Source organism: Sceloporus undulatus, chromosome 3 (assembly GCF_019175285.1).
Source record: "Sceloporus undulatus isolate JIND9_A2432 ecotype Alabama chromosome 3, SceUnd_v1.1, whole genome shotgun sequence".
NCBI classification, from domain to species: domain Eukaryota; kingdom Metazoa; phylum Chordata; class Lepidosauria; order Squamata; family Phrynosomatidae; genus Sceloporus; species Sceloporus undulatus.
Genome location: NC_056524.1, coordinates 170,744,781 through 170,769,579, shown reverse-complemented (window position 1 = coordinate 170,769,579; position 24,799 = coordinate 170,744,781). Strand labels below are relative to the sequence as shown.

General features: G+C 40.9%; 1 protein-coding gene across 8 annotated transcripts in view; it reads left to right on the top strand.

The window, feature by feature from the left end:
• The window catches only part of CDH23 (cadherin related 23), a 568,554-nt gene that overhangs the window by 380,359 nt on the left and 163,396 nt on the right, over positions 1-24,799 (top strand). For all 8 annotated transcript variants that reach the window (XR_006102875.1, XR_006102876.1, XM_042457557.1 and 5 more), the window contains exon 20: positions 4,392-4,504. Coding sequence is in view for 6 of the 8 variants with exons in the window: in XM_042457557.1 (XP_042313491.1) it covers positions 4,392-4,504 (113 nt within the window). In the remaining 2 variants the exon portion in view is untranslated. The remainder of the gene's footprint in view (positions 1-4,391; positions 4,505-24,799) is intronic.

Sequence of the window (24,799 nt, the reverse complement as noted above, 5' to 3'; positions counted from 1 at the left end):
GTCCGACTGTAGGGGATGGTGCTCATCTCCATTACTAAGCCAAAGAGCCAGCCACTTGGAAACCATATGTGAAATAATTTAAATTATTTAGTATGTTTAAATACTACACGGAGAAAATGAAACATGATCCAGGACTTTCTCTAAAATTGGTAAGCTAGAAATAAAGTAGACAACTTTTTTAAAAAAAATCATAGGATCTAAGTTTGGCTTTTCCAAATTCATTGCCTCCTTCATTGCCTTTGGGAGCACACCTTCCCTTAAAGAAGGCATTTGCCACAGGTGATATCTGAACAGAAAGCCCAGAAATGGCTGATTGCAGAAGGCAGTGTGGGCATCGATCCAAGGAGCAGGTGGTTGGTCTCATCCCTCCAAGCAGCTTGTCAACATCCTCAAGCTGCACAAGATGAAAAGTATCCATAACAGCAGGACTGGGCAGCAAGTTGGCTACCTCCATCTCCTCAGCCTGTCAAAAATATGGCATCTCAGATGTGAGCAATGCTATCTGTAAACTGTAAAACAAATTTTGGTGTTTTAATTATTGGTGGACTATCGTTGTAAGCTGCTTCAAACTGCCCCTTGATGTGGCAGGATATAATTCTGTTTGTTCTTAAAATTATAATAATTATTAGCATTATTTATCTATTCCAAATGCATAATAGCCTCTACTATTTGCTCTAGATAACCATATACAAATATTTTAGCTCAGAATGTTTGTTTGACTCAGTTTGTGCTCCTCCCAGTCTTATTTTTCTAATTATAGGCCTGGCAAGATCTTAGTAGGGCTTTTGACCTGAGATCTCATTCTGGCGTGATGGTCCTTTTTCCCCGACACATTCTCTAAGAAAAAAAATAGGAGATACCATGTGTGTAAAAGGGAGAAGAAACCTGTTTTATTGTTCTGTGTCTTGAAGGAGTATTCTCATTGAAATTAGCTGAACCTGCTCTGTGAAGGTGTGCCTAATTGGATGTAACTTTGTGGGCAAAGTGGAGCAATCCATCACTGAGACACACTCATATTTTTTTAAAAAAATTCCCCCACTGATTAATTTTTCCAGCCCACAGATTAATGGATATCACAGGAACTTGAGAGGCAAATGCATTTTAGTGAACCCTTTGACCTCTTGCAGTTCTATGATCTAGATTAATTTTTAACCCTCTCTCCAAGACACCTGCTATGGACAGCCCCTTACAACTGAAGTATTTGACATAGGAAGTGAACAGCAGGCTGGGCTGTATAGGTTGAATATTAGGACTGTGGAAACGGGGGAGCAGATAGATGAACCTATCTTGGTTAGCCTATACTGTTGTGGACAGCATCAGAGAAATTAAAGAAGTAGATGACAATAATCCACAGGGATGGAGCCAAGGGTGGGGGTCCTTGGGGTCCGGACCCCCTCTTCCATTAGAAAAATGAATGGTGTGTGCTGCTGCACCGCCGCACCCAAGCCCCATTATAATGGTGGCACTTAGTCAGGAACACCCCCCCCTTTCCTAAAATCCTGGCTACGTCCCTGCAGTCCATATCCTGACAGTGCTTTTATATACTGCTAAAGTTAGCATATGGGCAGTGAGGTTGTTTATTATTTCCCCAAACCTACAGACTGATTCTCCAGGCTTTCAGAACATATTCCATTCCAAATCTTCAGCTGTGCCCAACAGGATTCTCTTTGCAGCAACCAGTTGATACATGGGGAATTACAGTGGTCTTTTGGGTAGTGTTTGACACCTAAGGTTTGTGATGCTGGGGGACTTCAACATTCATGTTAAACCTGCTCTGCCAGGAGTGCTCAGGTCTTCCTATCTACCATGTATTTATTAACAGCCCACTGTGAAGAATTTGGTAATCACCTCAGAATAAAATCACTCTGATTAACTCTGATGTGGATGCTAGAATTGATAAAGGTCTGACATAGATGCCTGAGTTGATACATGTAACTCTGCCTCCTGCTTGTCCAGTGTTGATGAATACATTTCAATTTGTGCAGCCCAATAATGTGGACAGGATTCCTGGAGAGATGAGGACCAACACATGTGTGCTAGACCCTTGTCCTTCTTGATTTATTAAACAGGCTAAAGGGGGACTGGCTAAATGGATAAGGGGAATGATTAATATCTCTTCACAACATGGTAAAGTCCTAACATGCCTGAAAGATCCTTGGATTCTACTATATTGGATAACTATTTGCCAGTCCCCAACATTCTATTTTTTGGCAAGATTCTAGAACAAGTGGTGACTTCTTAGCTCCAGGGGTTAATGGATGTGGTGGATTACCTAGATCCATTTCAGTCTGGCTTTAGGCCTTCTTATAGGGTGGAGAAAGCTTTGGTCACCTTCCGGTTCCTGTTGGTTCTCCTGACCATATTGGCAGCTTTCAATACCTTGGTATCCTTGTGTGTCACATCAGTGGGAGGGGATTTGAAGATATTGTTCTACAGTGGCTCTGTTTCTTCCTAGAGGGGTGCTCTCAGAGGGCGGTGCTGGATGACTCCTCTTTGACTCCTTAGTCTTTGTCCTGTGAAGTCCTTCAGGTTTTTGTCTTGTCCTCTGTGTTATTCAACATATAGATGAAACTACTGGGAGAGGTTGTCCAGAATTTTGGGATCAGATGTCACCAGTATAGCCAACTCTAGTACAGTAGTCCCTTGGGTTACGAAATTAATTCGTTCCGCGGCTCCATTCGTAACCCGAGTAATTTCGCAACCCGAAAAGGCTAGCGGCTAGCGCTGGAAAGCCGCTAGCCGCGCTTTGCGGTTTGAATTTCGCGCCGAAAAAAAAATTCGTAACCCGAAAAAAACATCGTAACCCGGAACAGTTTTTTCCTATCTATTTTTTTCGTATCCCGGAAATTTCGTAACGCGATCAATTCGTATCCCGGGGTACCACTGTATTTTCTTCTTCCTAATTCAAAGGAAGCTGTTTCCATGCTAAAATGGTGCATGACATCTGTAATGGACTGGATGAACAAATCCAGTGGACAAATAGAATGGAGGGTGAACAAATAGAAGTTGAATCCAGACAAGGCAGAGGTATTCCTGGTCAGTCAAAAGACAGATTTGGAGGCGTAGATTGAACCTGTGCTAGATGGGGTTACACTCCCTCTCTGAAGACACAGGATCATAGTTTGGGGTTACTCTTGGATTCAGCCCTAAGCTTGGAGGCCCAGGTCTCAGCAGTGACCAGGAGTGCTTTTGCATTCTTAGAAGCTTCAGTTGGCCCAAAGAGCTGCAGCCAGATAGTTCATGGGGTTGGCTACAGGGAACACACAGCTTTCTTGTTTCAACTGCTCCACTGGCAGCTGGTCTGTTTCTGTGTACAATTCAAAGTGTTGGTGATGCAAGAGATGCCTTTTTTTATATCCAGCCACCTTCTCAGGCTCATTTGGTGGGAACAAGGGAGAAGGCCTTCTCAGTAGCTGGTCTCAGACTTTGGAACTCCCTCCCTAGGGATGCTCTTGTTCTCATTCTGCAAGTCAAAACAGTTTTATACTGTCAGGCTTTTAGAAACTGACTGGGATGGGCTTTCAGTTATGTGCTCTGCTGTTTCTTGATTTGTATATCATCTTTTTATGAATTTTAATGGTGCTGATTTATCTGGCTTATCCTGTTTCTTCTAAACAGCACACCCATATTATCCCAAGGGCCCTTTCACTCCATACAGTTGTAGCATTATGATAGCACTTTACCTGTCATGGCAACGTCTGATTGAATCTTTGGGTTTGTCATTTTGTGAGATACTAGAACTCTCTGCCTGCATGGCCTTAACTGCAAATGCCAGGATTTCATAGGATGAAATCATGAAAATTAAAATGGAACTACTTATATATACTTGACTATAAGTCAACCTCATGTATAAGTTGAGGTCAACTTTTGGCAAGATTTTTATATGGCCCATGAATGAATTAAGGGTCAACTGGGGAAAGGCTGTGGGGATGATCAATCACCATCCCAGCCGGACTCTGTCTGGGGAGAAGCTGCAGAGAAGATTGCTCACCCTTCCCAGTCTCTTCCCAGCTGGGCTGTCCCCTGTGTATAAGTTGAGCTAGGTTTTTTGAGTCACGTTTTTCACCTAAATTTCTTGACTTATACATGAGTGTATATGGTATAATTGTGTAGTATGAAAGGGCCCTAGGCCTGGAAGAATTTTCACCCTTTAAATCTATTAACTTGTAATTTCCTTTGGAGATGCCGCACTGTATTCCAGTGTTCTCTTGTTAGCACTTTCCCCCTGAGGAATTCAGTGAGAATCAGAGAGGTTTGCAAGAATACTTATTTGCACTCTCTGTACTTTGTAATATGAAAATATATCTCTCTTTTTCTATCTCTCTCTCTTTTCATCATTAATGCATGAAAAAAAATCATATTTCACTTTTTACTCTTTTTGTTTTCTGCAGGGGAAATCACCACAACCTCTCTTCTAGACCGGGAAGCTAAATCAGAATATATACTTATTGTTCGGGCAGTGGATGGTGGAGTGGGTCACAACCAAAAAACTGGCATTGCCACTGTGAGTTAAAAACTTGTTGTTGTTGTTGTTGTTGTTATAAACACAGCTTTAAATTCCATGGCTCAGTGCCATGGAATTCTAGGGTTTATAGTTTTGTGAGATATTTAATCTTCTCTATTAAAGAGCTCCTGTGACACAACAAACTATAAATCCTAGGATTCCATAGGATTGAGCCATGAGTTAAAGCAGTATCGAACTGTATTATTTCTGTAGTGAAGACCTTTGATATCCTGATGCTCATATCCTCTTTCAAGGATGTCAGCAAAACCAATACAAGGATCAGAAATTCTTATGTGTTTTCCTACTAGTAGAAACTATGTGAAGGAAAGGCCAAGCAACTCAGGCCGTATTATTTCTATCTGTCTATACAATTTTTAGATCTACTAACTGGATCATGATAAATGGTGGGATAGCTTTGAAACAGGTTTTTAGAAGTGTTATTTCAATCCTACCTTCTGAATTTGGGATCCCACTGCCCTCCAGTTGTTGTTGGGCTGTCATGCCTAGTGTCCCTCAGCCATTTGCAATGTTGGTTAGGATTGCTGAGACTTACAATCTAAAAATTTTGGCAGGGCCACTTAAGTTCCACCCTTGTTCTATATTCAATTACTTATATTTAAATATATAAACCTGAAGGTTTTTCTAGTGTTTGTGAATGTTTGTTCTGCAATTGAAGAATATTTCCATCAAAGCTCGCATCTATCACAGGGGAAATGGTTCTATAAATGGTTCTACACTGTGGGAGATAGATGGCCATCCCTAACACATAGGGATAATCTGATCAAAATCCAGCATTCTGTATTTAAAAGAATAGGGCACTTGGAAAGAATCTAAATCTTGAACTCCTTCATCCTCATCTTCCCAACAGGAAACTAAAAATTATTCCACTATTTGGAATTCAGAATCCACTTTGAAACAGGTGACGTTGGCTGCAATAAATGATATAGATGGTTTGAAGTCATCTGGTTCTTACTTGTGCGTACCACACAAATGCAGAGCTTGGAAACATTACTTTGAACTATAGCTTCCAGAAGTCCCCAGCCAGCATGGTCACTGTATATGTCAAGAAATAAGTATATGTCAAGAAACTAAAAAGATGTTCACAGACATCTAGTCACAGTTGTCTTTAAATAACTTATGAGGAGAAGGACTGTTTGACTGTGAAGGGCTTTCTTTAAGGAATGATTTATCTTGGATCATTAAAAAGGGTCTGGAGGGAAGAGACAGAAAAATGTGGATGCTGACAATCATACATCAGCTTCCAGGAGATCATCAGGATGACTGGGTGGTCTTTTCCTTTCCCTTTTCCCTCACTGATGAAACATCCCCAGATAATTATACATGCAATGCACCTCAGGTCTGTTTGTAACCATCTCGCAAATTCACTTGCTTACCTTCATCCTCGTTTGTGCACCCCAACCAGGAAGCTACATCCAAGAAGATTATCACAAGAGATTTGATATGCCAAAAGTTACAGTATTTGGGAAATGTGCTTTTACACATTTTGTGTAATCTAATGTCACTACTTGTAAATGCTTCCCAACAGAAATTAGATCACTACTGTTCTCCTAAAAAAGGAATGGCCCTGCAGATGCTGCTGGACTATCATTCCCGTCATCCATAAGTACTGCATGTGATTTCTGGGACTGATGGAAAATGGCATCTGTCAACATCTTGTCACTTTAAAAAAAAATTACTGAATATGGTTGTCTCACCTGTATCTTCGTGAGCTCTGCTGATTAATTAGGGAGTCCATAATACATTATTGTCCATCCTGTTAAGAGTTAAGATAGTCTATTTCTACAATTGTTTATCTTTATTTTCATTATCTAACCTACAGGCAGAGCAAACAAGATCATTAGGCAGAGCTGAGTTTTGTGTCCTGTCATTTTGTTTCTGGTTTTGACAGTTCTCTGTGTATCATTTTTAAAATTAAGTTCATTTTATCTTTGTAAACTGCCTTGAGTACCTTTTGGCCAAAAGGTTGGCTAAAAAAATAAATGGGTATTTGCACATGTCAGCAGTTTGTGGGCAATATAGAAGACTCACTCCTTTTTCAATGCCATCTTGGATCTCATATATCTACCAGCTATTGGGCACAACACTAGGCAGACAGAACAACAGACAAATAATGCTAATGAGACAAGCCTTTTAGTACATCTCATTTTCATCCTATCACATACTCTTCTTTTCCCCATCTCTTTTTTCTTTAAAGTCCCACTCTTTCTCCTTTTCTATTTGATTAATTTTGATTATTGTTGACTTTGGCCCTGTGGCAGGGAAATTTTAGAGATGACTTGTTGATGAAGATGATGATGCTGTCCAAAGATATATGGTAAAAACATGCATCCCTATAGTTTTTATTAGGCATGCATTATTGTTCTGAGGAAAAGTGTGTTCCCCATGCTTATATATGTACCTAAAAATCCAGCTTTCCTAGAAATCCTGGAGTGATATGCATGTTACACGTGTGCATAGCACACACCAGTACAACATCGATGTTCCCCACTGCAATCATCATCTCTAGGTTTGTCCTTGGTTCTGCTACATCCACCTTTATTACACAGTACCTTTTGGCAATTCAGGTCTCTTCCAGGAAAAAAGTACTGTATATACTCATGTATAAGTGTAGAAATTTTAGTAAAAAAATTGACCCCAAAAACCTGAGTCAGCTTGTCCACAGGTTATTGTAAGTACTGTACTTTCTTATTTAAAAGGTACCATCCCCAGGTGAAAGGCAAGAATATCATCTCTTTTGGAACTGCTGACTTACCCTCAGCTCTCTCATCCATCAAGGTTTTAGGGTGAGCAGAAATAATTATGCCTGCTGGAATTTTGCAAGTTCTTTGGCATTATTTAATAATAATAATAATAATAATAATAATAATAATAATAATAATAATAATAAAATTTTATTTGTATACCGCCCTTCTGAAAATCAGGGTGGTGAACAACAGTAAATAACAATACAAATAAACAGAACCATATAAAATACATTAAGAACAATTCAATAAAAATAATAAAATTTTCCTTTCCTTTATCCTTTAGATCCCTTGTTACATGCTCCTAAATTTTACCCTCGAATTATCCACAGGCCATATCAAAATTCATGATTTTGGCCCCAAAACCTTCCCTTGACTTATACATGGGGTTGACTTATAGTCAAGTATATACGGTAATTGTTTTATTCTATCACTTTTTATCTATTAATATTATGATTTATCTCCCCTCTCCTCACTTTAGTGACATTCTGTTAATTCTTTCCAGAGCCCTGTTCATTGTGCTGTTCATTCATTCCTTTTTCTCTTTCACTTGCTCTCCTTTTATCCCTCCCCGTTCTTCTCTTTTTATTGTGCTGTTTTCCTCCACCACTTTGACAATAGAGATTGGGTACATTAGGTCCCTGCTGGCCACATACTCTTCAAACAATCAGTGACTGCTCAATCTACCAGGTGACTGCCCCAGGGCACTTAACTAATAGGAATTTCAAACACTTTAAATAATTTACCAGGACAATGAAAAGCCAAGGCAACTGATCTGATTGCATGCCTGAGCTTCTCTGGTCTGCTTTTGGAAATGTACTCTAAAAGCACGAAGTGCTCCCATGTGTTTTTGTGTCTAAGGCTGGACCAAATTACCACAGTTTTTCTTTTGCAATTTTCTTACCAAAATATACAATTTTTTTGGTAGGTTATTTAGTTGTATTATCTCAAAAATGCCATTTTTAAAACTCTGAAATTAACTCTCTCCTCTGCAAGATTTTCTGCAGATAAACCCAGATGAAATCTCATCACTCAGTCATACCAAACAAGGTGGCAACTTACTGTGACATGGTATGACATTACCAAACTTCATCTAGTCAGACAAATATACTGTAGCAAGCAGGATGTCATTTTGTATTGGAGCCAAATACAGCAGCGTGACAGTGCACCAAAAAACTGATTTTAAAAAACAACACCACCTAAACATTTGATTTTACTAATGACTTTTGGGTGTGACACATTTATGCATATTACTTATTCTGAGAATACTCTGTTCATTCTCAGGGCTCAAGAAGTAGCTTGACAGTAAGTTATTGCCCGTTGTTGCTGAGACGCACAAATAAGCCTAAACATTTCCCAAGTGGCATTTTAAAGATACTTGAAAAGATTTGATCTGGAGAATTCCAGTGGGAACATCTTCTGGGATTCACACAAGTGAGGAACACATTTTAAAAAATAAGATGCATAAACCTTTTCTGCATTTTAACAATGGCATGCTCATATCCTTGCACCTTATTGAATTCTGTCCAAATCAGCAACCGTCACACACTTACTAAAATCTTCCTTCACATCTTATCCTCCTGATGCACAGTGCTGTCCCCCTGTTCTTCAAATTTCCTCCCTCTACTTTGTGACCATAGTACTGTTGTGAGAACAGTCTGTACAGTATTCAAGCTAATAACAACTGGCTAGTAAGCAAAATGGTACTTGGTGTATTGAAATAGTGCTAGCATGTCTTTCATCTCAATTATAATTTATTTTCCATTTCTACACAAGATGATGAATACACTGGACTCCATAGGAGATATACAATAACAGTGAAGTAAATTACCTCCTGTTTACCATGTGGACTGATTACCCCCTGAGCAGTTCTTTTAGAACTACTGGGAACATGAATACCATTGATTGTAGAAATGCTCACTCATATTATCACCACAGCTATGAGGGAGAAAGGAGCAAGAGCTTTTAACAATACAATCTTATAATGTCAACTTAGAAATAAGACCCATTGAGTTCAATATGGCACCCCCTGAGTGACAGGATTGTAGACTAAATCACAATTTATTCTGAATGTGGGTCTAAATGCTAATTTAGTTGACTGCTAATATATCTGTATACACTAAAAATACTGTAAAAGTCCAATGGGTAAAATCTACTGTATAAACTCATGTACAAGTCGACCTCATGTATAAGTCAAGGGAAGATTTTAGGGCCAAAATCATGGATTTTGATATGGCCCGTGGATAAGTCAAAGGTAGAATTTAGGATACAGAAGGTTTTCAGATCAGGCTGGAAGTGGAGAGGAAAAAAGAAGCTTGGTTGTCAGAGATAATGCAAAGAGGAAAAGAAGCAAAGGTTTGGAGATCGGACTGCAAGTCGAGGGGAAATGGGGAAATGCGAGGAGGAGGAGGAGGAGGAGGAGTTTGGAGATCAGATTGAGAAGGGACTCACCACACACACACACTTGTGCCTTGCAGCTCTTTCAGCAATCACTGCCAAGGCACAGAGAGTGGTGCATCAGGGCTGCTTTTTAAAGGACCTTTAGGGGTAATATTACTGGTTGTTGTTAACTGGCCACCAGTCGATCTCAACCCATGGTGACTGTTTTGACCCATATATAAGGCCCTTACTGCATTACCTTTTAACCCAGCAGCAGCCTAACAGGCTGCAGCTGGGATGCGGCATCAAAGCGAGGATTTAAGTATGTCAGGACCTTGCCTTGTTGTAAAGAGGTGTTATGTCACTTGGCCAACCTCTGGCCCCAGTCTTTTTAGTGAGTCAGGAGGAGCAAAGATCTAGCATACATGGGGTGGATCTTACCTGCTCCTGGATCCCCAGGCTGTACAAATGAAATGTATCCATTAACATGAGACAAACAAGGACCAAAGTTACATCCACTCAGCCAAGTCATCAGAATGAACCCCAAGCAATTTTATCTGCAAATTGTTCAGAGCAGGCTGTCAACAAGTTGCAGATAAAATTGGTTGGAATCATTCAGATGACTGGACCCAGATGAAAATGCTCATCTTGCAGGCCAAACCATAACAGACATCAAGCCATTTGAAACAGCTCAGTTGGACAGGTCTTTGTGGCAGCAGAGAAAAAGAAAACTGCTCAGACTATCACAAAAAAATTCAAATGGGCTTTAGTCTGCATTCAGTCAGACTCATTTGGAGTTTTCTGCCAATGTCACTGTAGTCCCTGTCACTTATTTCATCATTGCCATCTCACTAAAAAGAAGTGGACTGGTTTGACTCCACTCTGTTGTCAGGAGTGATTACATTTATCATCTTTGCCATTTCCCAATGTAAAAATCAGTGTCTTGGCAGACTTTCCAGCCAAAGTCACAGGAAACTCCCCAAGAACCATCAGGAAAGTGTCCCTACCATATATGGGGCAGACCATATTGATTAGCCTCCCTTCCTTGCAATGGCTCTGTGACCTAGGAGCTGAGCAGATGGCCCAAGAAAGTGTGGGCCATGCTTTCAGTGTGGGGACGACTGGGTAATCACACACCTGCCCCTGTGTCTACCTGGGACCTTGGACCAGCGCATATCCTCACCTTGCTGTGCCGTCACTTTCACTCAGATGTTCTCCACATCACCATGACTGACCTGGAAATGGGATGCCTGGCACGTGGGTGCAGCCAGGCACCCTGTTTCCACATAATAATAATAATAATAATAATAATAATAATAATAATAATAATAATAATAATATTTATTTGTATACCGCCCTCTGGCAAACCAATCCGGGCGGTTAACAACAGTAAAATATAAAATATGACAATTAAAAACACTTTATCCCTCCCCCCCTTAAGACGGTGTTCATAAGTCTAACCCTCTTTTCTGTTATTAATACAAGTATGGGGGACAGTGTAAAACAGAGATATGATATCAGAGAATCCAGACCTGTTCACATCGCCTATAGCATCGGCATCGAATACATACTTACATGACTTTGTGTTCCTCTCAAGCTTTTGCAACTAGTCCTTGGTGAGGTAAAATCTGCCTGTTGAAGAAACTTAGTACCAAATATGTGGGAACACCTTTGGATCATTTTTGTGGGTGTTTCGGCGAGTGGCCATGTTTCTAATATGTGTATTCCGGACTTTCGCCAGCATTCTGTGGGGCTGGGCAGCCCACCAGAAATCTGACCGAAAGTGTAATAGATTCTGTTAGCCGGTAAGAGATGACCCAGGTGAATCGGTGTATTTTCATGTTGTTTGATTTCCGACGTCCCTTAAAAAAAAACAGAATGAAGTATCGGCTAAAATGATCATGGGCTCTGACAGCCGCGCACCTGAGTGTTTACTCATTGCATTTGCTGAGTCCGGGTTTTGGTGTCCCTTCAGACTGTACCAACTTTATTTGACTTTAAGGTTCTTTCTTTCCTGTTGACGTTTCCAATGTTGTGATTTAAATGCTTCCCGGTGTATTCTAACCGCCTAGTTGTTGCGGGGGCCAAAACATTGCAGTGTATTTCGAAAACGGCATTTTTATGTCCCAGGATGGGTTATATGTTTCTCGTATTACTGATGATTTTTCTGGGTTGAGCCAGTCTGAAGTTTCGTATATCTCATTTGATTCTTTTTGTACACTGCCGTTGTGTTATCCCTCATATTTAGACCACTTGTCCGCACTGCAGGTATCAACGGTTAAACTGGGCTACTTCCCCTACTGGGTCCCGAAATTTTGGGTAAATCATGAATTCTTTTGAAACCTATTTCCAGTGAATTCTTGGAGAAGACTGCGGTGTACTTCGATTTCACACTTTTTATCCGAGCTAAAAGATCGCGCTGTACTGTGCGCAAAAGACGAGCGTCTCTGTTTCCCTCTTTTGGCCTGTTGTCCACATCTGCCCCCGTGCATGTTTCGAAAATCCACGATTTGGATCGTCTAGAGATATGGCCCGAACCCTTTATCTACTCCTTATGAAGGATCTCCGTGTTTCGCAGCAATTCATCCTTCAGTCGCACAGCATTTTATTTCTTGTCTCATGTTTCTTGCCTTCTTCCTTCATGATTTTATTTATTACTTTTTAGTTCTTTGCTCCAAATTTTTTTTTTTCCTTTTCCATGCTGAGCATCATACCAAATGAACAGAAATTTCTGATTCCAGAAAAGAAATACAATAGGGATGCCTTTAATAATCCCCTAACAGCATAAACAAAATCCAATTTTTTGTTCATATGCAAGATGATATGTGAATATTCCCTCTCACAAGCTACATCACTATTCTAGGCACACTCAGATTGCCCTAAGTGTTGGGCAAGGAAATACACTAATATAAAAACAAACGGTTCTCATGTGAAAGAAGGTGAAGCGACTTTCAGGGCTTCCAATTTTCAAGTGAACATCTATGAGTACATAGGGGAGGAGTTCAGTCAGTTATTTTAGGGGCTGGCAATTAGGGATTTGCTTGAAAGCCCAGTATCGGACATAGCCATGCGTTAAAGGTATATCAGTACCTCAATTAAAGAACGGGCACTCAACTACTGTTTGTCTGAAACATTTTTTGTGCGAATTGTTTGAGGCGTCCCAAAAAAAATATTTTTTCCCACACAAAAAATAATTTTTTAATCTAGAAACAGGTTTGCGCTGCCAAGAACGTGGGCCACAAGGATTCGCACACATTTGAGCTTGCACGTGAACACAGGGCTCCTGGAAGTAAAACGCCAGCGGGACAAGATCTGTTGCAGTCAAAAAGTTATTCTTCTCAGAGCTGGCCCCTTGGGTGGTCTGGTTGGGGCAGTAGGCAGGATGACGGGTTTCTCGGTGGTGTTCTTTGTCCCTCATCCGCACTCCCACATCCAGGAAGGCCTTTGAAGTTAGCCATGAGTTAACCGACACTGAGGGAGACCAACCCTAGTGATGAACGTGAACAAGTGCATATGAGCTGATAAGTTTCAAAAAAATGTCGAACTCGAATTGGTAGGCGTGACCTCAGTTGTATAGGAGTGGGTGGCCTCCCAACAAGTTGATGTGAATAGGTTGGTCTGGTTGTAGCAGTGTTTAAAGGAACTACCGAAACTGAACCCTGCCGCTTGATAGGTCCCGCACCATGGAAACTTCTTTGAGTCAGAGTGATTACGCTCTGTCTTGAATGGAAGCCACTATTGCCATGTCCTGCACTTGTCAAAGACTTCTAAGTGCGTGGAATGTGGAAAGGGAGAATTAATTAATAATTAGGATGCCAACATTTGAAGTCGGTTTATATTGGTGACCTCTGATAGACCTAGAAAAGGGCAAAAAAGAAGTTTATTACTGTAATTTTGAGATATATGGATACAGGTTTTTGCCAATATTTTTAAATTAGTCAGAAAGAACGTAGCTACCAGGAAAGAGGATATTGGAGAAACAGGACGAGCTAGGATTTTAGAGGGGGGCCAACTAAGTGCAACCGTTTAGATGAGGCCTTGGGTGGGGCGGCGGCGCAGCAGCACACACCCTTTTTCTATGAAGGGGGGTCCGGACCCCAAGAACCCCCCCTTGGCACGGCCCTGTGGAGAAGATTTATTTTACAGTTTGTTATAACCTTTAAGAGAAATTTTAGTATAAGTTACGAGAGGACATACCAGAGAGAAGCAGGAAGTTATTCCTTTTATTTATTTATCTTTTTTTGGGGGGCGGGGGAAAGTTGCAGCTAGGTATATTTGTACATTAGTTTTTTGGGCATGTTTGTAAGCTTTTTTTCTGCGCTAAATCGTGTTTGTTTCTATGTTTTATGTTGGAATGTCGCAGGTTATAGGTTGAAGTCAAAAATAATAGTAAGGTAAAATAAGGTGTCCCCTTGGACAAGGTTGTCAAGTCAGGGCCGACTGTAAGGGGGATGGTGCTCATCCCATTTATTAAGCCAAAGAGCCATCCACTTGGAAACCAGATTGAAAGAATGTAAATGATTATAGACGGTTAAATCCTACACGAGAAAATGAAACAAATGATCCAGGACTGTTCTCGAAAGTGGTAAGGCTAGAAATAAGTAGACCAACTGTGTTAAAAAAAATCGAGAGGAGCTAAGTTTTGGCGTTTCCAAGCTGTCATTGCCGCGCTTCAGTGCCGTTGGGAGCACGCACCTTCCCTTAAGAAGGCCTTTCCACAGGTGAGATCTGAACAGCAGCCCAGAAAGGGCTGAGTGGCGAAGGCAGTGTGGGCACGCGGATCCAAGGGAGCAGGGTGGTGGTCTCCTCCACCCCAGCCAGGCAGCTTGTCACAGCCTCAAGCGGCAACAAGCTGACAAGTATCCATAACAATCGCATACGGCAAAGGACTGGGGGCATCAAGTATTGGTCTACCCCCCAGGCCATCGCCTCACCTGTAAAAAAGAATGGCATCTCAATGTGAAGCAAGGCTATCTGTGAGAACGGTAAACAAATTTTGGTGTTTTAAGTATTGGTGGAACTATCGTTTTTGTAAGCGGCGTCAAACGTCCCCTTGATTGGGCAGGATAATCTGTTTTTCTTAAAATTAGAATAATTCTTGCATCTATTTATCGATTCAATGCATAATAGCTTCTACTAATTTGCTCTAGATAAGCCATCATAATTTTAGCTCAGAAAATTTGTTTGACAATCAGTGTTTGTGGCTCCTCCCAAGGCTCAATTTTTGCTAATTAATAGGGGCCTGGCAAAGATCTTAGTAGGGGCTTTGACCTGAGATCTCTTCTCTTGGCATGATGGGCCTTTTCCCCGACACATTCTCTAAGAAAAAAAAATATGAGAATACGAAGGTTGTAAAGGATAAAGAACCTGTTTATATGGTCTGTGTCTTGAAGGGGAAGGGCTTATTCTGCAGAGTATTCTCCATTGAAATTACTGAACCTGCTTCTTGAAGGTGTGCCTAATTGGGATGTAACTTTGTGGGCAAAGTGGAGCAATCCATCATCTGAGGAGACACACTCATACTTTTTTTTTAAAAAATCCGCCCACTGATTAGTTTGCCAGCCGCAAAGATTATGATATCAGCAGGAACTTGAGAGGCAAATGCATTTTAGTGAACCCGTTGACCTCTTTCGTTCTATGATCTAGATTAATTTTTAACACCTCCGCTCCAAAGACACCTGCTTATGACAGACCCCTTCAACTAAGTAGTTGACAAGGAAGTGAACAGAACAACAGCTGGGCTGTATAGGTTGAATATTAGACTGTGGAAACTGGGGGAGCAGAAGATGAAACCTATCTTGGTTAACCTATACTGGTGTGACAGCATCAAGAAATTAAAGAGTAGACTGGAACAAGAAGCCACAGGTATGGAGCCAAGGGTGGTGGGTCCTTGGGGTCCGGACCCCCTCTTCCATTAGAAAAAATGAAATGGTGCGTGTCTTGCTGCACCGCCGCACCCCCAAGCCCCGATTAAGAATGGCGGCACTTAGTCATAACACCCCCCCCCCTTTCCTAAAATCCTGGCTACGTCCCTGCAGTCCATAATCTGACAGTGGGCTTTTAGATAACTGCGTAAAGTTAGCAGAGGGCATGGGGTTGTTTTTATTTCCCCAAACCTACAGATTGGTTCTCCAGGCTTTCAGAACATATTCCATTCCAAATCTTCACTGTGCCCAACAAGATGGCTCATTTGCAGCAACCATTTGATACTGGGAATTACAGTGGTCTTTTGGTAGTGTTTGACACCTAAAGTTTGTGGATGCTGGGGGACTTCAACATTCAGGTTAACTGCTCTGCCAGGAGTTGCTCAGGTCTTCCTATCTTCTACTACCATGTACTTAGTTTAACAGCCCACTGTGAAGAATTTGGTAATCACCCATAATAAAATCCGCAGATTTAACGTCTGATGTGGATGCTAGAATTGATAAAGGTGCTGACATAGATGCCTGAGTTGATACAATGTAAACTCTGCCCTCCAGCTTTGTCCTGTGTTATGAATACATTTCAATTTGTGCAGCCCAATAATGTGGACAGATTCCTGGAGAGATGAGGACCAACACATGCGTGCTAGAGCCCTTGTCCCTCTGATTTATAAATCCATGCGTAAAAGGGGGATGGTGAGATGGATAAGGGGAATGATTAATTCTCTTCACAACATGGTAAAGGTCCTAAACATGTCTGAAAAAGCCTTGGATTCTACTAAGATGGGATAACTATTTGCAGTGCCCCAACATTCTATTTTTTTGCAGATTCTAGAACAAGTGGGTGACTTCTTGAGCTCGCAGGGGTTGAATGGATGTGGTGGGATTACCTAATCCATTTCAGCAGTCTGGCTTTAAGGCCTTCTTATATAGGGTGGAGAAAGCTTGGTCACCTTTCGGTTCCTGTTGGTTTCGGCTGCCAATTGGCAGCTTTCAATACCTTGGTCCATCATGGGAGGGGATTTGAAGATATTGTTCTACAGTGGCTCTGTTTCTTCCTAGGAGGGGGTGCTCTCAGAGGGCGGTGCTGGGATACTCCTCTTGACTCCTTAGTCTTTGTCCTGTGAATCCTTCAGGTTTTTGTCTTGTCCTCTGTGTTATTCAACATATAGATGAAACTACTGGAGAGGTTGTCCAAATTTTGGGATCAGATGTCACCAGTATAGCCAACTCTAGTATTTCTTCTTCCTAATTCAACGGAAGCTGTTTCCATGCTAAAAAATGGTGCATGAACATCTGTAATGGACTGGATGAGGGGAAACAATAGAAGTTGAATCCAGACAGCAGAGGTATTCCTGGTCATTCAAAGACCGATTGGAGGCGTAGATTGAACCTGTGCTAGATGGGGTTACACTCCTCTCTGAAGACACAGGATCATAGTTTGGGGTTACTCTTGATTCAGCCCTAAGCTGGAGGCCCAGGTCTCAGCAGTGACCCAGGAGTGCTTTTTGCATTCTTAGAAGCTCAGTGGCCCAAGAGCTGCAAGCCAGATAGTTCATGGGGTTGGCTACAGGGAACACACAGCTTTCTTTTTTCAACTGCGCCACTGGCAGCTGGTCTGTTCTGTGTACAATTCAAAGTGTTGGTGATGCAAGAGTGCCTTTTTTTATATCCAACCACCTCTCAGGCTCATTTGGTGGGAACAAGGGAGAAGGCCTTCTCAGTAGTTGGTCTCAGACTTTGGAACTCCCTCCCAATGGATGCTCTTGTTCTCATTCTGCAAGGCAAAACAGTTTTTATACTGTCAGGCTTTTAGAAACTGACTGGGATGGGCTTTCATTTATGTGCTCGTGCTGTTTCTTGATTTGTATATCATCTTTTATGAATTTTAATGGTGCTGTTTATATCGGCTTATCCTGTTCTTCTAAACAGCACACCCATATTATCCCAAGGGCCCTTCAACTCCTACAGTTTGTAGCATTATGAGAGCACTTTACCTGTCATGCAACGTCTGATGAATCTTTGGGTTTGTCATTTTGTGAGATACTAGAAACTCTCTGGCCGGCATGGCCTTAACTGCAAAATCAGATTTCATAGGAGTGAAATCATGAAAATTAAAATGGAACTACTTGTATATACTTGACTATAAAGTCAACCTCAATGTAAAGTTGATGGTCAACTTTTGGCAAGATTTTTTATATGGCCCATGAATGAATTAAGGGTCAACTGGGGAAAGGCTGTGGGGAGGATCAATCACCATCCCAGCCTCTGCCCAGCTGGACTCTGTCTGGGGAGAAGCTGCAGAGAAGATTGCTCACCCTCCCAGTCTCTTCCCAGCTGGGCTGTCCCCTGGTATAAGTTGAGCTAGGTTTTTTGAGTCACTGTTTTGACCTAAATTTCTGACTTATACATGAGGTGTATATGGTATAATTGTGTAGTATGAAGGGCCCTAGGCCTGGAAGAATTTTTCACCCGTTAAATCATTAACTGTGTAATTCCTTTGGAGATGCCGCACTGTATTCCAGTGTTCGCTTCTTTGTTATCACTTTCCCCCTGAGGAATTCAGTGAGATCAGAGTGGTTGCAGAAGATCTCACTTATTTGCACTCTCTGTACTTTGTAATATGAAAATAATCTCTCTTTTTCTATCTCTCGCTCTTTTTCTCATTAATGCATGAAAAAAAATCATATTTCACTTTTTACTCTTTTTGTTTTCTGCAGGGGAAATCACACAACCCTCTTCTAAGGACCGGGGAAGCTAAATCAGAATATATACTTATTGTTCGGGCAGTGGATGTGTGGTTGGGTCACAACCAAAAAACTGGCATTGCCACTGGTGAGTTAAACTGTTGTTGTTGTTTGTTGTTGTTTAACACAAGCTTTAAATTCCATGGCTCAGTGACCATGGAATTCTAGGGTTTATAGTTTTGTGAGATATTTAATCTCTCTGTTAAAGAGCTCCTGTGACACAACAAACTATAATCCTAGGATTCCATAGGATGACCATGAGTTAAACAGTATCGAACTGTATATGTTCTGTAGTGAAGACCTTTATATCCTGATGCTCAATCCTCTTTCAAGGATGTCAGCAAAACCAATACAAGGATCAGAAATTCTTATGTGTTTTTCCTACTAGAGAAACTATGTGAAGGAAAGGCCAAGCAACTCGGCCGTATTATCTATCATGTCTATACAATTTTTAGATCTACTAACTGGAATGATAAATGGGTGGGATAGCTTTGAAACAAGAGGTTTTTAGAGTGTTCATTCAATCCACCTCGGAATTTGGGATCCCCACTGCCCTCCAGTGTTTGTTGGGCTGTGCTCATGCCTAGTGTCCCTCAGCCATTTGCAATGTTGGTTAGGATTGCTGAGACTACATCTAAAAATTTTGGCAGGGCCATTAAGTTCCACCCTTGTTCTATATTCAAGACTATATTTAAATAATAAACCATATAAACCTGAAGGTTTTTTCCAGTGTTTGTGAATGTTTGTTCTGCAATTGAAGAATATTTCCATCAAAGCCGCATCACACAGGGGAAATGGTTCTATAAATGGTTCTATACGTTGGGAGATAGATGGCCATCCCTAACACATAGGAGTAATCTGATCAAATCAGCATTCTGTATTAAAGAATAGGGACACTTGGACCGAATCTAAATCTTGAACCCCTTCATCTTCCCAACGAGGAAACTAAAATTTATCCACTATTTGGATTCAGAATCCACTTTTGAACAGGTGACTATGGCTGCAATAAATGATATAGATGGTTTGAAGCATCTGGTTCTTACTTGTGCGTACCACACAAATGCAGACTTGGAAACATACTTTGAACTATAGCTTCCAAGAGTCCCCAGCCAGCATGGTCACTGTATGGTCAAGAAATAAGTAATAGTCAAGAAACTAAAAAGATGTTCACAGACATCTAGTCACATTGTCTTTAATAACTTATGAGGAGAAGGACTGTTTGACTGTGAAGGGCTTTCTTTAGGAATGATTTACTTGGATCATTAAAAGGGTCTGGAGGGAAGAGACAGAAAAATGTGGATGCTGACAATCATACATCGCTTCCAGGAGATCATCAGGTGACTGGGGGTCTTTTCCTTTCCTTTTCCCTCACTGATGAAACCATCCCCAGATATTATACCATGCAATGCACCTCAGGTCGTGTTTGTAACCATCTCGCAAACTTCACTTGCTTACCTTCATCCTCATTTGGGCACCCCAACCAGGAAGCTACATCCAAATTATCACAAGAGATTTGATATGCCAAAAGTTACAGTATTTGGGAAAGGTGGCTTTTACACATTTTGTGTAATCTAAGGTCACACTTGTAAATGCTTCCCAACAGAATTGATGTCACTACTGTTCTCTAGAAAGGAATAGCCCTGGCAGATGCTGCTGACTATCATTCCCGTCATCCATAATTACTGCATGTGTTTCTGGACTGATTGGGAAAGGGCATCTGTCAACATCTTGTCCACTTTAAAAAAAAATATGATATGGTTGTCTCACTTATCTTCCGTGAGCTCTGCTGATTAATTAGGGAGTCCATAATAACATTATGTCCATCCTGTTAAGAGTTAAGATAGTCTATTTCTACAATTGTTTATCTTTATATTTTCATTATCTAACTACAGGCAGAGCAAACAAGATCATAAGGAGGACTGAGTTTTGTGTGTCCTGTCAGTTTGTTCTGGTTTTGACAGTTCTCTGTGTATCATTTTAAAATTAAGTTCTTTTATCGTTTGTAACGCCTTGAGTACCTTTTGGCCAAAAGGTTGGCTAAAAAAATAAATGGGTATCTGCACATGTCAGCAGTTTGTGGCAATATAGAAGACTCACTCCTTTTTCAATGCCATCTTGGATCTCATATATCTACCAGCTATTGGGCACAACACTAGGAGGCAAGACAGAACAACAGACAAATAATGCTAATGAGATAAGCCTTTTAGTACATCTCATTTTCATCCTATCACATGACTCTTCTTTTCCCCTCATCTCTTTTTCTTTAAAGTCCACTCTTTCTCCTTTTCTATTTGATTAATTTTGATGTGATTGTTGACTTTGGGCCCTGTGGCAGGGAAATTTTTAGAGATGACTTGTGTGATGAAGATGATGATGCTGTCCAAAGATATGGTAAAAACATGCATCCCTATGATTTTTTATAGGCATGCATTATTAGTGTCTGAGGAAAAGTGTGTTCCCCATGCTTATATATGTACCTAAAAATTCCAGCTTTCCTAGAAACCTGGAGTGATATGCATGTGTACAAACGTGTGCATAGGCACACACCAGTAACAACATCGATGTTCCCCACTGGCAATCATCATCTCTAGGTTTGTCCTTGGTTCTGCTACATCCACCTTGATTACAAGTACCTTTTGGCAATTCAGGTCTCTTCCAGAGAAAAAAGTACTGTATATGACTCAGTATGAAGTGTATAGAAATTTTAGTAAAAAAATTGAACCCCAAAAACCTGAGTCCAGCTTTGTCCACAGGGTTTGTAAGTACTGTACTAACTCTTATTTTAAAAGGTACCATCCCCAGGTGAAAGGCAAGAATATCATCTCTTTGGAACGCTGACTTACCCTCAGCTCTCTCATCCATCAAGGTTTTAGGGTGAGCAGAAATAGTTATGCCTGCTGGAATTTTGCAAGTTCTTTGGCATTATTTTATAATAATAATAATAATATAATAATTGTATTTTTTATACGCCCTTCTGAAAATCGGGCGGTGAACAACAGTAAATAACAATACAAATAAACAGAACATATAAAATACATTAAGAACAATTCAATAAAAATAATAAAATTTTCCTTTCCTTATCCTTTAATCCCTTGTTACAGGCCCCTAAATTTTACCCTCAACTTATCCACGGGCCATATCAAATTCATGATTTTGGCCCCAAAACCTTCCCCTTGACTTATACATGAGGTTGACTTATAGTCAAGTATATACGTGTAATTGTTTTTTATTCTATCACTTTTGATCTATTAAGATATGATTTATCTCCCCTCTCCTCACTTAGTGACATCTGTTAATTCTTTCCAGAGCCCTGTTCATTGTGCTGTTCATTGTATCTTCCTTTTTCTCTTTCACTTCTCCTGCTCTCCTTTTTATCCTCCCGCGTTCTTCTCTTTTTATTGTGCTGTTTCCTCCACCACTTTGACATAGAGATTGGGTACATTAGGTCCCTGCTGCCAACATACTCTCAAACAATCAGTGACTGCTCAACTACCAACCAGGTGACTGCCCCAGGCCACTTAACAATAGGAAATTTCAAACACTTTAAATAATTTACCAGGACAATGAAAAGCCAAGGCAACTGATCGGATTGCATGCCTGAGCTTCTCTGGTCTGCTTTTGAATGTACTCTAAACACAGAAGTGCTCCCATGTGTTTTGGTGTCTAAGGCTGGACCAATTACACAGTTTTTCTTTTGCAATTTTCTTACCAAAATATACAATTTTTTTTGTGTAGGTTATTTAGTTTGAATTATCTCAAAATGCCATTTTAAAACTCTAGAATTAACTCTCCCTCTGCAAGATTTTTCGCAGATAAACCCAGATGAATACTCATCACTCAGTCATACCAAACAAGGTGTGCAAACTTACTTGTACATGGTGATGACATTACCAAACTTCATCTAGTCAAGACAAATATACTGTAGCAAGCAGGATGTCATTTTGTATTGGAGCCAAATACAGCAGCGTGACAGTGCACCAAAAAACTGATTTTAAAAAACAACACCCACCTAAACATTTGATTTTACTAATGACTTTTGGGTGTGAAACATTTATGCATATTACTTATTGTCTTATTCTGAAATGCTCGTGTCATTCTCAGGGCTCAAGAAGTAGCTTGACAGTAAGTTATTGCCCGTTGTTGCTGAGACGCACAAATAAGCCAAAACATTTCCCAAGTGGCATTTTAAGATACTTGAAAAGATTTGATCTGGAGAATTCCAGTGGAACATCTTCTGGGATTCACACAAGTGAGGAACACATTTTTAAAAATAGATGCAATAAACTTGCATAAACCTTTTCTGCATTTTAACAATGCATGCTCAATCCTTGCACCTTAATTGAATTCTGTCCAAATCAGCAAACCGTCACACACTACTAAAATCTTCCTTCACATCTTATCCTCCTGAGAGCACAGTGCTGTCCCCCTGTTCTTCAAATTTCTTTCCTCCCTCTCTTTGTGACCATATTACTGGGGTAGAACAGTCTGTACAGTATTCCAAGCTAATAACAACTGGCTAGTAAGCAAAAGGGTACTTGGTGTAGTGAAATAGTGCTAGCATGTCTTTCATCTCAATTATAATTTATTTTCCATTTCTACACAAGATGATGAATACACTGGACTCCATAGGAGATATACAAAACAGTGAAGTAAATTACCTTCCGGTTAACCATGTGGACTGATTACCACTACCCCCTGAGCAGTTCTTTTAGAAACTACTGGGAACATGAATACCATGATTGTAGAAATGCTCACTCATATTATCACCACAGCTATGAGGAGAAAGGAGCAAGAGCTTTTAACAATACAATCTATGAATGTCAACTTAGAAATAAGACCCATTGAGTTCAATATGGCACCCTTATGACAGATGTGAGACTAAATCACAATTAAATCTGAAATGTGGGTCTAAATGCTAATTTAGTTGACTGCTAATATCTGATACACTAAAAATACTGTAAAAGTCCAATGGGTAAAATCTACTGTATAAACTCATGTACAAGTCGACCTCATGTATAAGTCAAGGGAAGATTTTAGGGCCAAAATCATGGATTTTGATATGGCCCGTGGATAAGTCAAAAGTAGAATTTAGGAAAGAAGGTTTCAGATCAGGCTGGAAGTGGAGAGGAAAAAAGAAGCTTGGTTGTCAGAGATAATGCAAAGAGGAAAAGAAGCAAAGGTTTGGAGATCGGACTGCAAGTCGAGGGGAAATGGGGAAATGCGAGAGGAGAGGAGGAGGAGTTTGGAATCAGATTGAGAAGGGACTCACCACACACACACACTTGTGCCTTGCATGCTCTTCAGCAATCACTGCCAAGGCACAGAGAGTGGTGCATCAGGCTGCTTTTTAAAGGGACCTTTAGGGGTAAATTACTGGTTGTTGTTAACTGGCCACCAGTCGATCTCAACCCATGGTGACTGTTTTGACCCCATATATAAGGCCCTTACTGCATTACCTTTAACCCACAGCAGCCTAACAGGCTGGCAGCTGGGATGCGGCATCAAAGCGGGATTAAGTATGTCAGGACCTTGCCTTGTTGTAAAGAGGTGTTATGTCACTTGGCCAACCTCTGGCCCCAGTCTTTTAGTGAGTCAGGAGGAGCAAAGATACATGGGTGGATTTACCTGCTCCTGGATCCCCGGCTGTACAATGAAATGTATCCATTAACATGAGACAAACAAGGACCAAAGTTACATCCACTCAGCCAAGTCATCAGAATGAACCCCAAGCAATTTATCTGCAAATGTTCAAGGCAGGCTGTCAACAAGTTGCAGATAAAATTGGTTGGAATCATTCTGATGACTGGACCCAGATGAAAAGGCTCATCTTGCAGGCCAAACCATAACACATCAAGCCATTTGAAACAGCTCAGTTGGACAGGTCTTTGTGGCAGCAGAGAAAAAGAAAACTGCTCAGACTACACAAAAAAATTCAAATGGGCTTTAGTCTGCATTCAGTCAGACTCATTCGGAGTTTTTCTGCCAATGTCACGGTAGTCCCTGTCACTTATTTTCATCTTGCCATCTCACTAAAAAGAAGTGGACTGGTTTGACTCCACTCTGTTGTCAGGAGTGATTACATTAATCATCTTTGCCATTTCCCAATGTAAAAATCATGTCTTGGCAGACTTTCCAGCCAAGCACAGGAAACTCCCCAAGAACCATCAGGAAAGTGTCCCTACCATAATGGGGCAGACCAATTGATTAGCCTCCCTTCCTTGCAATGGCTCTGTGACCTAGGAGCTGAGCAGATGGCCCAAGAAAGTGGGGCCATGCTTTCAGTGTGGGGACGACTGGGTAATCACACACCTGCCCCTGTGTCTACCTGGACCTTTGGACCAGCGCATATCCTCACCTTGCTGTGCCGTCACTTTCACTCAGATGTCTCCACATCACCATGACTGACCTGGAAATGGGATGCCTGGCACGGTGGGTGCAGCCAGGCACCCTGTTTCCACATCAGATGTAGGGGGCAAGGGGTGTTGG